Below are 14,364 nucleotides of genomic sequence, written 5' to 3'. Positions count from 1 at the left end.
TCCTGACCTCACTGAGTAGGTACTAATGTCTGTCTTGGTACATAAATGTACATAAATGTCTCTCTTGGTAAATAAATGTCTCTCTTGGTACATAAATGTCTCTCTTGGAACATAAAGACCTTTTTCTTTTCTTTCTTTCTTTCCTTCTTTCTTTCTTTCTTTCTTTTTTAGGGCCAGGTCCTAGTTGTTCCAGCAGAGAACTATGGCTACCACATGCTTCATAAGAAGTCAGTGGACAAGTCGTTTGATTTTATCAATAATTGTGGAGGAAACAGTTTTTATATTGAGTAAGCATCACTTTGGAAAATAGCTCGTAGCTGACTGGGGAGGTGACCTATGAGTCTTGAAAACTTGAATCTGCCATCCATATCCAATCTAAAGTAAGGTTGCTGTCTGAATGGCATTATGCCCTTGAATCACCCACCCTCCCTGCTGCTCTTCTATCAATGGCAGCTGAGCCGAAATTGAAATGACAAATCTGGAAGCTTTGGTGAGTGTGTCTTTTCCCTGAATTGACCAATTTACTAAATTGACCTCTCAGGATGCCCATCTGTGCAAATTTGTCATCAGTGCTTCTGAGTCATTGATGCAGCAGCAGTTAACGGGAGTGGTTTCTGAGAGCAGCACAGAGGACAACACGGTGTTATTTGTCTTTTTCCTAGCCCTCTGACGTCATCGAGATTCTGTAAGGACTCTGCCCGCTCCCTGGTCGCCTTCTATAACAATGGAGCCCTACCTTGTGATTGTCATGCGATGGGGGCCGTGAGCCCTACGTGTAACCCAGAGGGGGGACAGTGCCAGTGCCGGCCCAACGTCATCGGTCGTCGGTGTGCCCGATGTCAAACTGGCTATTATGGTTTTCCATTCTGTAAATGTGAGTTGCTTTTCTGGAAGGCCTGGGGCACTTTCATTCTTCCCTTAGCTAAATGGTTTCTCCAATTCTTTGTTTATTTTGAAGGTAGAGATGTGACCCACGCTGCACAGTCAGTGCTGCCAGGAGGGAAAAAGGTGGAAATGAATGATCTCTGGCACCACATGTCTTAGAAACCTCAGTTCAGTTCTATTCACAAAACTGAGAAATGTCAGTTCAGGTAGTGAGCAAGTGTGGCATTTAAAAAGGTTCCAGAGACATAATTTCTGAATAATGTAATCATTTCATTAATAATGCCTTCATCTCTGTTAGACCCAAGACCCATCATGGTGTTGGGCTCACAGTTTATATGCCTTTGGAAGAGCAGGTGTTCCTCAGGGTAGCAATCAACTCTTATTGGTTTACAATTAATGAGAAAAATTAATATTACAGTGAGGCTGGGCGATATTACAATGTGTGTCTTGGGGTGCATGACTTGGATCACCCAAATCCTGGTCAAAGAGACTTATTAATTTCCATATCATCTGTCTGAGAAAAGGGAAATCAACATTTTCTCAGATCTATCTGAGCAAATAAAATGAGCAGGAATGCACCCATTAGCCCAAACTTAGAATTTCTTTTATTGTCTTCGATTCGATCTCAGCCATCCTGGCTGGTAAGTCTTTTAGAAAGATTTCCCACATTGGTTGATTTCTAGATGAGAAAGTAGAAAAGGGGGAAAATCTTGTTCCCAATGCAATAATTAGTTATTAAATACAAGAGAGAAATACTCATTTCACAAGTAAGTAACAGCAGCTATACAGTAGGGTCATAAGATCCTGGCATTTAGAGCTAGAAGGGACCTTGGACATCATCTAGTTCAACTCCCTCATTTTACAGATGAAGAAACTGAGACCTAGATAAATGAAGTGATTTGCTCAAGGCCACATAGGTTGTAAGTAGCAATGGTGGGATGAAATGAGGGCATTGGCATCTCTTAGGTCACTTTCATCTCTGATCTCTGATGTAGTTGAGGAATAGGGAACCTGTGGCCTCAAGTCTCTCTAGGTTCTCAAGTGAAGCCCTTTGACTGAATCCAAATTTCACATGTGGTCTAGTTTTGAGATGAAGAGAAGTCAGGTAGAAAACTCAGGAGAAGCATGGAGATGCCCTGGTTTCAAAGCCTAGACCTCTTTACCATTGTCCTAGAAATGAGTCAACTATTTATAAAAAAAATCTGTGATTCATGTTATCCAAAATTGAGACCATTACCTAGAGGTCAGAGTTATTTGGTAGTGTGAGGAGAGTTTAGGAGAGGCCCAAGATAGAGTTCCTGAGTGGTAGTCCCACCTCTGAACTGATAACATCGCTTCTACCATTTTTTGTGGGCATTGTTGAACGAGAGGGAAATCCCATTTTCCCTTAGAATTCTGCCATAAAAGATACCCTGGTGATGAAGAATAATCACAGGATCATAGGTTCATAGATTTAGACCTGGGAGGAAACCTATAGGTCATCTAGTCCAACTCTCTAATTTTACAAATGAGGAAACTGTAGCCCATTGAATGGGTTACATGGCTCACCCAGTCATACAGGGTAGTAAGTGACAGAGTCAGGATTCAGACCCAAGATTTTTATCTCCAAATCCTTGCTCTCTATAAGCTAATTGTAGCACGCTTCTAGAGTCACTTGTTACTGTGAACGTCAACCGTTAATGAGAGAGGCAGCTTTTTGGACATGGACCGTCACATTTGAATCAAAGATAATGCAATAAGGCTGCCAGTGAGACTGCTGAGTAACACGGTCTTGGGGGAATAGGGACCTCTTTGAGAATATCCACAGAAAGTGATTCCTTGAGCATAAAGCACAGTCTTTTGTTCATCAGGTCCCTTTGAAACAGATCTGGGGGAAAGCGACACAAATAGGACACAATACAATAAGGTTGTCCCATTGAAATAGATGTATTTGTCTCCTGATCAGTGTGCCACTGTGGCCAGCGCCTTTGCGATGAGACGACTGGAAAGTGCATCTGCCCCCCTCGCACAGTCAAACCTCAGTGTGAAGTATGTGAAAAGCAGTCCTTCAGTTACCACCCATTGGTCGGGTGCAAAGGCTGCAATTGCTCCAGGACAGGAGCTATAAGTGCCCCAGAGTGTGACAGAAACAATGGACAGTGCAGGTGAGTTACCTGAAGTGACGCATGACAGAAGAGACGACGCACCTCTTCACATGTTTGTCACTGATATTAAACACTTCTTGAGCAGCAGTGGAATGTTGGCCCCCGTGTTTACCTCATAGATTCTATTGGATAGTTATGGAAAATAGTCATTATTTGCCCGTACTAGGACAAAAACTCGGCTTTCTCTTCATTCTTGGCTCAGAACTAGGATCATAGATTGTACAGAGTGGTATGCTATGCACAGTGCCTACCACAGGGTAGGCATTTAATAAATGTTGATCGATCGATTGATTCTGTTATGAAAGCATCTATATGCCTCTATGATAAATACTTGACGTACTTCCCACGGAGACCTTTTTTAAATAATCTGTCAGAAGTATGACTTGGTAGTGACTCTAAACTTCCCAAAGATATCCTGAAGAACAAAAAAGAGGCAGATTCTACTTGTAGGTAGTTTATGGTTTTAAAGTTAAAATGCATGAACATGAAGTTAAAACCATGTACTTCTTATGTAACACCAATATTCCAATATTCTTTTTTTAATTTATTTAGGCAATTGGGGTTAAGTGACTTGCCCAGGGTCACACAGCTAGTAAGTGTCAGGTGTTTGATCTGAGGCCGGATTTGAACTCAGGTCCTCCTGCTCTGAGGGCTAGTGCTCTATCCACTGCGCCACCTAGGTCCCCACTCTGATATTCTTTATGACTGAGAAGGAGAGGTAAGACAAATAAGAAGAGAGATTAGTACCAAGGAAAATTAGTACCATGAAAACAGAGAGGACAAAGTACCCAGGAAGAGAGAGTGATCCACAGTTCCAGATGCTAAAGAGAAGAAAAGAAACAGTTTGTGATTTTAAGATTCAGGGTACACTTCAGTCTCATTAATCAAACCAAATTTTTGTTGTTGTTGAGTCATTTTTCAGTCGTGTATGACTCTCTGTGACCCCTTTTGGGATTTTTTTTTTTTTTGGCAAAGATGCTGAAATGGTTTGCCATTTCCTTCTTCAGCTCATTTTACAGATGAGGAAACTGAGGCAAACAAAGTTAAGTGACTTGCCCAGGGTCACACAGCTAGTGTCTGAGACCAGATTGGAACCCATGAAGACAAGTGTTCTTGACTCCAATGCCAGCCCTCTATTCATGCACCACATAGCTGCCTAAACCAAACTTTCTTTGTTCCCACTCCCAGACTAAAACTGAATTTTATATATATACATATACATATCTATAGATATAGATATAGATATAGATATATAGATATATATAAAATTATCTGACATACTTCCTGAATTATAGAGTGATTCTGGTGCATCTGTGCCACTAAACATTTCTGCTGTCCTATTCCAGCTTTCCTTTGGCAGCTGTTTGATGATACTTTTACCCTTTTGTTGATTCCCTAGAGTCAATCCTCCAAGTAACCCTCCCAGACTCACTCTTCTCTCCCCTTATCCTAGCTCCAGACCTCCTAGTAGAAAATAATAATTATTCATGAATCATTCATTATATATTATTATTATTATTATTATTATTATTTTATATGTACTCATATCCCTTTAAGCTTGAAGCACATATGTACATTGTCTCTTGATCCTTGCAGCAATAGTGTAGGATAAAAACCCCTATTTTTATAGATGAGGAGGCTAAGAGAGGTTAGATGACTTGCCCAGGGTCACACAGCTAGGAAGTATCAAAGCTGACATTCAAATGCAGGTCTGACTTCAAGTCCATCCCACTCTCACTACTCTGCACTGCCTTTTGTCCCCGATGATTATACCTCTAACTTGGCGAGAAGAGGATATCTAGTTTAAGACCCCTCATTTGCCTTTCTCTTTACTCCAGTATATTTCTTTGCCTCGATCCTCTGCTTTTTCCAGTCCCAGAGGAAAAAGTGTAAATATCTTATTGTTTCCAAGGCTAACCCATCCACCTCTGCTCTTGGCCACCCCGTTCCTTTCTACCTTAACTAGGACTTTGCTCCATCAGTTACCTCCTCTCTGAGATATCTTCTAGTCATTCCTCAAATGATTCCTTTTCTTCTTCCTTCAAATATGGTAGGAGTTGGACCAGGTGACTTAGAAGACCCCTTTTAATTGTGAGATTCTATGGTTCTATGATTCAGTTGCATGAATCTATCTTGATAAAAATCTCTTGAGAGTGAAATAGCAAAAAATTGTAGAAAAACCCCCGAAAGTTAGCTGTGCAAACCTTTGCCAATTCTGTGTGTAGAGTCTAAGCTATGATTAATTGGTCAGGATGCATGTCTGAAACAAAGCTCCAGAGTGGGGGAAAAATGATCAAAAGGGTAGTACATTGTCAGTAGAATAGCCTTAAATTGGCCCGGGGTCTGGGGAGGGGTTTGGGGAGGGACCACAAAAGAGAAGACCATGGAAATCAGCAATTTCAAAATCCTTCCATTCCTCTTGGCAACCTGAGCATTGTTGTTTTTTATTTGTTTGTTTATTGTTCTTGTTTTAAGGGTTGGTAAGACTAAAAGAGACATTCAACTCAGTCTATTATTTTAAGAAAACCTTTACCTGGAACTTCAATGGGCTGCCATTGGCAGAGATTGATTCAGAACTACTATATTTCCTGTGAAAATACATCTCTGTAGTGAGGTGGCTTAGAAAGAAACAGAGATCTGACCTGAAAGTTGGAAGACTGTGATAATAAATGAAAGGACAGTTGCTTTTCCCCTTTGGAAAAACAAACAGAGGGAATAGGATCTTTCACATGACACTGGTTAGTAGTGGAAAGTGAAATCCCAGCAGTAGCAAACGTTCAGGGTGAAGGTTGAGCCATTAAAGCTCTATGTATACCAAAAGGACATTACTGCAAGGTCCCTTGATCACCAGTGATAAAAGACAAAATATCAAAAAGGAAGAAGGCCTCCGGGAGCTTTGAAATGCCAACATAAGCATGCCATAACATTTCAAGGTGTAGTGTAAGAGACATTAAGAAAAAAAAAAGAGAGTTGAAACTAATGAAAAATAATAAAAAGTCTTATTGGCTGCAAAAACATTACACATTACAGGGGCTTGCCCTCAATCATGTTCCTTGCATAAATGAAGGAGAAAGGTCACGAAGTGTAAAAATGAGAGGTGAGGAATACAGAAAAGGCTAGGGCCTTTGTCACCAAGGTATTTGCTATAGCAAGAAGAAGAAAGAGAAGATAAAAGAAAAAAAAAGTTATTGTTGAGTCATTCAGTTGTGTCCAACTCTTCATGATCCCAATGGACGTAGCACACCCGTCTCTTCTGTCCTCCACTATCTCTCAAAATCTGTCCAAGTTCATATTCATTGCTTCCATGACACTATCTATCCATCTCATCCTCTGCCATCCCCCTTTCCTTTTGCTTTCAATCTTTCCCAACACAAGGGTCTTTTCCAATGAGTCACCTGACTTCTCATTATATAGCCAAGTGTTTAAGCTTCAGCTTCATTATTTGACCTTCCAGTGAATAGCCTGAATTAATTTCTTTAAGTATTAACTGATTTGATCTCCTTGCTGTCCAAGGGACTCTCAAAAGTCTTCTCCAGCACCACAATTCAAAGGTGGTCAGCTTTTCTTGTAGTGCAACTCTCACATTGCTATCAGAAAAACAGTCCTTTGTCGGCAAGGTGATGTCTGTGCTTTTTACTGTACTGTCCAGATTTGACATAGGTTTCCTTATAAGGAGGGTCTTTTAATCCATGACTGCAGTCACTGTCTACAGTGACCTATAAGTCCAAGAATATAAAGTCTGATAATGCTTCCATTTCTTCTCCTTCTATTTGCAAGAAAGTGATGGGTCCAGTTGCCAGATCTTAGTTTTTTTGATGTTAAGCTTCAAGCCAGCTTTTACACCCTCCTCTTTCACCTTCATCAAGAGGCTTCTTAATTCTTCTTCACTTTTAGCCATCAGAGTGGTATCGTTTACCTATCTGAGATCCCAGCATCTTTAATTCTGACTTTTGATTCATTCAGCCTGGCATTTCACGTAGTGTACTCTGCATATAAGTTAAATAAGGTAACAATACACAGCCAATCCTTTTCCAATCCTAAACCAATCAATTGTTCCATTTTCAGGTCTAACTGTTGCTTCCTGGCCCAAATACAAGTTCCTCGGAAGAAAAGTAAGATGATCTAGTATTCCCATCTCTTTGAGGACTTACTGTATTTTGTTGTGGTCAACACAGTTAAAAGCTTTAGTGTTGTCAATGAAGCAGAAGTAGATGCTTTCCTGGAGTTCTCTTGCTTTCTCCATAATCCAGCAAATGTTGGCAATTTGGTCTCTAGTTCCTCTGCCTCTTTGAAAAGCAGCCTGCTTTTCTGATAATTCTTGGTTTACATATTACTGAAGCCTAGCTTGCAGAATCTTACATATAGCCTTGCTGGCATGTGATATGATGTTCAGTGATATGAACATTCTTTGGCATCATCCTTCTTTAGGATCGAGATGTAAATTGATCTTTTCCAATCCAGTGGCTGCTGTTGAGTTTTTCCAAATTTGCTGCATGTTGAGTATAGCACTTTAACAGCATCATTTTTAGGACTTAAAATAGCTCTACTGGAATTGCATCACCCCCACTAGCTTTATTATTAGCGGTGCTTCCTAAGGCCCACTTGGCTTCATTCTCCAAGATGTCTGGCTCTAGATCAGTAACCACACTATTGTGGTAATTAGTGATGGTAAGTTCTTTCATATATGGTTCTTCTGTATATTCTTGCCACCTCTTCTGAATCTCTTCTACTTCTCTTAAGTCTGTACCATTTTTGCATGAAACATTGATATCTCTAATTTTCTTGAAGGAATTTTTTTTGTCTTTTCCATTCTACTGTTTTCTTCTTTTTCCTTGCATTGTTCATTTAAGAAAACCTTATCTCTCCTTGCTATTCTCTGGAATTCTGCATTCAGTTGGGTATGTCTTTCCCTTTCCCCTTTCCCCTCAACTATTTGTAAAGCCTCATCAAACATCCATTTTGCTTTCTTGCTCTTCTTCTTAAGAAAAGCAAACATAGCTAGGTAGAAAATAGGAGTAATGATGAGAGATTTGTCACTAATCTGATTCTCTTGTTTGGAGGAAGCTTGGTAAGTGTGTATATTATTTGAACACTGTGACCAGGGTTTGTTGGACTTAGAATCAGGAAGACCTGAGTTTGTAATCTTGCCTCAGAAACATCCTCGTTATCATAAGAGTTGTGAGAATGAAATGAGATAATATTTATAAAGGGCTTTGCAAACCTTTAAGTGCTATATAAGTGTTAGCTATTATTAGTTCCTTTTGACTTTTGGTTCTCAAACATAACTAAAGTGCCATGAGTAGTGAGTTTGATCCAGAGATACTATTGTTCTCTTGCATATCCGATTTTTTTCACATGCATTTCTAAGAATATTTTTTAGGACTATCAAAGTTTTCATGCTAATTTAGATGGCAGAAGGGGAAGTTAGGTCATATGATCAGGCAGAAATCATTTGGTAATTTGGGAAATAAGAGTTCAGAAAGAAACCAAGAGGCTTGAGGAGTGTCAGTGTACTAGGATAATAGTCACCAGTAATGTCTCGATGGAATCCAAAGGAGCAGTCAGAATCAGAATAAGAGGCCAAGTGAAGATCAACTAGTATCAATCAGACAGATCCAAGGAAAGGGTCAGAGCTCAAGCAAAGAACTTCTCACAGTTTGTCGTTAACCCCCACAAGTTTTTAAGCAAGGTGTGGGGGTAACCTGAGCTACCTTCCCATTCCTCCACCCTCATTCTTCTAGATAAATTGGAGCTGTGGACAGCTCAGTCTCACCTGCACTATGTCTTGAATGGGCAGCTTTATTGTCATTCAGTTGTCTTCAGTCATGTTGGACTCTTCATGTCCCCATGTGGGGTTTCCTTGGCAGAGATATTGGAGCGGTTTGCCATTTCCTTCTCTAGCTCATTTTACATATGAGGAAACTGAGGCAAACAGGGTTGAGTGACTTGCCCAGGGTTACACAGCTAGTAAGTGTCTGAGGCCAGATTTGAACTGAAGAAGATGAGTCTTCCGGACTCCAGGCCTGGCTCTCTATCCACTGTGCCATTACCACAATGGCAGCAGATACATACACACAAAATACTGGAATATTTGTGACTTACACCCATGAAATCTGTCTTCTGACCTCACTGTGTATCTCTTGAATCTACCATTTCCTTTCTGTTCTCACTGTTTCTACCCTAGTTTCAGGCTTTTATTGTTTTGTTACCACAATCTCCATATTAGTTTTTCAGCTTTCATGTCAAGGTTCTGTGACAACTGGCTCAGGGATGAATGCATGCATGCATGAATGAATCAACGAACAGCATTTATTAAGCACTTATTGTATGCAAAGCACAATGCTAAGTGCTGGGGATATAAATAGAAAAGTAAAATAGTCCCTGTTCTCAAGGTGTTCACATACTAATGGGCAGTAGGGAGGGAATAACATATATAGGAGGTTTCAGCTGCAAGTCAGATAGAAAGGCCCCATAGTCCTTAGGGTACCCAGGCAAAGCAGATGGTAAGGCATCTTCTGTAATGTCATTGCCAAGAGAAGGAATAACTCAGAGTATTCTCTGGTATAGCGTCCATTGAAACTTCCTTTCAACATAGCCCCCCTCCCCCAGGTATCCTGGGTTAGACAGCAGACACACAGAAGATACACACAACACTTTGGGGACACAGATGCTACAATTCCCCTGATGTTGTTTCTCCCTGCCCCCCAAAAAAGGCAATAAAGAAAGTACCCCATAATATATATGCAAAAATCAAAGCTTTCTCTTGCTACAAGAGCTCCCTATGACCACTGGGATACCATTGCTTACTTACACTATCCTTGTTTCTTCTTTTAAGTACTCTGGCTACAGCAACCCAGGAAGAAGTACCAAGTAATCAGCCAGCCCCCTAACAGCTTATTTCAATGCCCTGCCCCTGGTCTAGGGATAATAACCTAACATTTCACTTGTTTAGGGAACTTCCAAGTAAATCAACTCTCTCTACCAATGTGGGTTATTACCTTCTCAGCAATTCCAGAGTCTTAGAGGGTGAACTAGAGCTGAGGTGACAAACTCACCTGCAAATCTGAGCGTGTGAGAATTAGATTAAAATGTAATTGGGAAATGTCTAACAAAATACATAAAAACACAGTACAACAGAGATAGTACTAATTTGTGGTTCTCAAAGTCAATGTGTGGCCCACAGGCATCCATTTCTATTTGATTTTGACACTATTAAGCATTGAGATATTAAAGGGTCAAACAGGCTTTTTATATTCACAATGTCACATTGCCTCTTGGTCAGTCAACTAACATTTATTAAACAAGTGCTGTGTCCCAGGCACTGTGCTAAGTTCTGGGGGTACAAAGAAAGGTAAAGACAATCCCTGCCCTCAAGAAGCTCACAGTCGAATGGGGGAGACAACATGCAAACACTGTGTACAAACAAGGTATAGACAGGATGAATTGGAGATAATCCATGGGAAGGCTGCTGTTCTCCCCAGCCCTTTCTGACACTGTCATTACACCAACTAAACCACCAGCTTGAGGCTCCTCCAGGCCCCCCCCCCCAAAGCATTTCAGCTGATGCGGGTCTCAGCTTGGGAAGCTGCACATCATTGGTGCAGAATTAAGAGAGATTAGGAGCAGAAGGTGGGATTTTAGCTGAGATGTGAAGGAAGCCGAGGAATTTAGGAGTGAAGGTGAGGAGGGAAAGTGTTTCAGGCATGGGGTACAGCCAGTGAAAATATCCAGAGTCAGGAGTTGGAGTGTGTGGTGGGAGAAACAGGAAGGAAGCCAAAGTCACTGGATTGCAAAGTATGTGGAGGTGGAGCAGAGGTAGGTGTCAGAGATTAGAAAGGTAAGAAGGGACCAGATTATGGAGGACTTTAAAAGCCAAACAGAGGATTTTATATTTGATGTTGGAATCAATAGGCAGCTATTGGAATCAGTCCAAGGACAAATTAATTATCTTTCTCTTTAAATATGCTCCTCTCTGACTTTACCCAGCAGTCAGGTGGTAAAGCGCCAGGCCTGGAGTCAGAAAGACTTGAGTTCAAATCCAGCCTCAGACACTTACTAACTGTGTGACCCTGGTTGCCTCAGTTCTTCCTCTGTAAATGAGCTGGAGAAGGAAATGGCAAACCACTCCAGTATCTTTGCCAAGAAAACCCCAAATGGGATCACAAAGAGTCGAATGTGACTGAAACGACCAAACAACTGACTTTACTGTTTTTGTCTGGAAGAATGCCATTCATTCTGTCCCCATCTTTGAAACTTTGAGGTTAGCAGTCCACTTTTTCATCTTCCGTAATTAATTAGACACCAAGCCCTGACAGCTCCATCTTCACAACACTTCTTGCACCTGTCCTCACTTCCATGCTCCCATGACCACCACTGCAGTACAGGCTCTCCTTACTGCGTGTCTGGACAATTGCAATAGCCTCTCCAACAGATCTTTCTGCCCCCTCTCTCCACTCCAACCCATCCTGCTAACTGCTATTAGAATAATCTTTGTTAAGCATAGATTGGGTCATGTTACTGCTCTGCTAAAAATTTTGAGTGGCTCCCAAATGCCTAAGGAGAAGATTCTAGAGTCCCCCACTTAATATCCAACAACCATCTTGTCTCTTCAGCCTCATCTCATCTTGTTCTCCTGCAAAAACTCTGGATATTCCAGATAATTTGGAATATTCCCTAACTCCTAGACACATATATGGTCTCATACATCCAGTCATGTGCAGTTTTAATTCATAGGTCATATGTCCTGCCTCCCAACTGCTGATGTAAGTTCCTCAAGGTCAGGAGGTTAATTAGTCTTATATTTGATTGTATTACCTCTGGAGTGTCTTTTCCTCCCACCCCCACCCCCCCATGCCCCCTACTCTCCTGGACCACAGCAATGTCTAAGACAGTGCTATGCACATATTAATTTCTCACTGAATAATTGTTCATATATGAATGGGTGGGGGACTTTGAATTAAATTTAGGGTCTTTTTTGTTTGTTTGTTTCCCATAGTACTTATTGAGTTAAAAAGGGCCTGCCCCTCTTGGCCAGAATTTCTGATGTATGATCACACTGCTCACGTGCACATTCACATACATCTTTTATGCTGGTTCTTATATAATTGCTGGCATTGTGCCCATTGCCTTAGAGATGACTTTCACTTGAACTGCAACCCCAGTGCAGCTATCCTGGAGTTTTCATGTGCCATGGGACATGCATCTGCTGAAATCTGTCTGCCTGTAGGCAACCTCTGAAATGTCAATCAGGGCAGCTCCCTTAGAAGCAGAAATTTCACCTGGAGGAATGTCTCAAGGTCAGGTTTATTTTAGGACAGCAAGGACCTAAGGGTCTTGAAACATAAGCAGACTTCAGGGTTCAATGCTGGGAGAGACTTTAAAGGCCATTAGGTCTAACATTTTCCAGATCACACAAGTAGAAAGTGGCAGAGCCTGGATTCAAACCCAGACTCCAAATTCAATGCTCTTTCTGTTAGATATACAATTGATAGAAACCTTAGAGGTCCAACTACCTCATGTTACAGATTAGGAAACTGAGTCTCAGAGAAATAAAACGAGTTGCCCAAAATCACATAGGTACTAAAGAGCACAGGGGAGATTTGAACAGAGATCTTTTGACATCAAATAGAATGCCATAAAACAACATTTTTAGTATTATTCTTCTTTTGTGACACACACTGATCTTTTCCTTTGTTGCTATATTTGCGTAGTAATTTGTGTGCTCAGTGGTCTTTCATTTCTTGACTTTCCATCTTCCTATTTTCTACTTGCTTCCAATCTTCACAGCTCATCTGCTCATCCCATTCCTACCCCTGACCCATCTTCATCCTTCTAGTCATCAGCCTCCCTCCTACCCAGCTCATAAAATGCCACCTCCTCCCAGACGCTTTTTGGAGTAACCTGGGGTGTGAGCAATGAATTTGCAATACTTAAGTTTGAATTCTGGCTCTTTTGATTACTACCTGTGGGCAAAGCACTTAACTTTTTTGTGTCCCAGATTACTCATCTGTAAGCTATTTTCCAGTCCTGAGTTTTATAATCTACAACTTATCTATCTCAAATATCTTCATTTCTTATTCCCATCCTATACATAATGTATTTTTACTTTTTCAATAATATTCAAAGGGATGCTTTCTTTACCACCTTTCTTTAGCCTGTGATACAAATCCCCCAGACTCAGCTAATTTCCTTGGTGATATCTTCCTGCTGGCAGCTGCCCACAGGGACCTCTCCTTCCCCTGAACTCCTATAGCTCTTAGCATCTGGACCACTCAGCACTCAGCATGTATAGTGATCCCTCCATTAAAGAATCTCCAGGGACCAGCTCCCTTAGGCGAAGCAGCCGTGATCAGAAAATTAAACAAAAAAAAATCTTCATACATTTTGTGAAAAGCTGCCTTCTCACTATATAAGAAGATTTTTAAAAGCTCATTGCACAGCTTCTATTTCTCCTCACTCAAATGAAGCTAGACAGAGTCAACCTTAGGCAAACTAAAAGTCCCTGAAGTTCATCTTTTCTCCCCAGTTTCCTCTCTCTGTGTTTTGTGTCCAGTGCAGACTTGCTCTCTTTTAACCCTGCCAAATGATCAAAATAAGAAAGGATATAATAATCAGTTGTCTATACCAGAAAATGTCCTAGTATTTAGAAGAAATAGTTGAAAAATAACCTAATGTCCCAAAAGGGAAAAAATTGTCTTTAGTAATGTATATAACAATAGCTAGCATTTGTATGGCACTTTAAGGCTTGCAGTGGGTAGAGAATGAATGACTCTTTGTCGGAGATAAGTGTCAATTCATGATTTGAGTGAGTGTTGGGCCAGGGGACCTCTCAGTTCTCATCTGACTCTACAATTCTATGATTCTATGACTGTTGCTCTTTGATTATATCCTAACTATAATTAATTTTTACTAAAGTGTTGCCTCAGTCATGTTCTCATATTTTATCCCTGACTATACAATGAAAAGTTTTCCCCCTGCTATAGAAATTTTAATATCAGCAAGAAGGTAGGGAGTTATTTTGGCAGGGACTAGGGAGTAGAAAACATTTTTTATAATTATATTTTATTTTTCCCTAGTTACATGTTAAAACAATTCAAAAAAATTTTTTTAAGTTTTGAGTTCCAAATTCTATCCCTTTTCCCTCTCTCCCCTTCCTGCTCCCTGAGATGGTAGGCAATCTGATACAGGTTATACATGTGCAATCATGTAAAACATTTCCATATTAGTCATTTTTATACAAAGAAAGAAAGAAAGAAAGAAAGAAAGAAAGAAAGAAAGAAAGAAAGAAAGAAAGAAAGAAAGAAAGAAAGAAAGAAAGAAAGAAAGAAAGAAAGAA

The 14,364-nt window shown here is 40.5% G+C and overlaps 1 protein-coding gene across 1 annotated transcript in view; it reads left to right on the top strand.

Annotated features, from left to right (window-relative positions):
• LOC114031802 (laminin subunit alpha-3-like) overlaps positions 1–14,364 on the top strand; it is a 325,671-nt gene that overhangs the window by 210,212 nt on the left and 101,095 nt on the right. Inside the window, exons 32-34 of the mRNA XM_027846940.1 lie at positions 172–287; positions 663–874; positions 2,831–3,029. Coding sequence (XP_027702741.1) covers positions 172–287; positions 663–874; positions 2,831–3,029 — 527 coding nt within the window. The remainder of the gene's footprint in view (positions 1–171; positions 288–662; positions 875–2,830; positions 3,030–14,364) is intronic.

This window comes from Vombatus ursinus, unplaced genomic scaffold, assembly GCF_900497805.2.
Source record: "Vombatus ursinus unplaced genomic scaffold, bare-nosed wombat genome assembly UNPS02015255.1, whole genome shotgun sequence".
NCBI classification, from domain to species: Eukaryota; Metazoa; Chordata; class Mammalia; order Diprotodontia; family Vombatidae; genus Vombatus; species Vombatus ursinus.
Note: the sequence above shows the minus strand (reverse complement) of the source record. Positions and strands in the feature narration are given on the sequence as shown.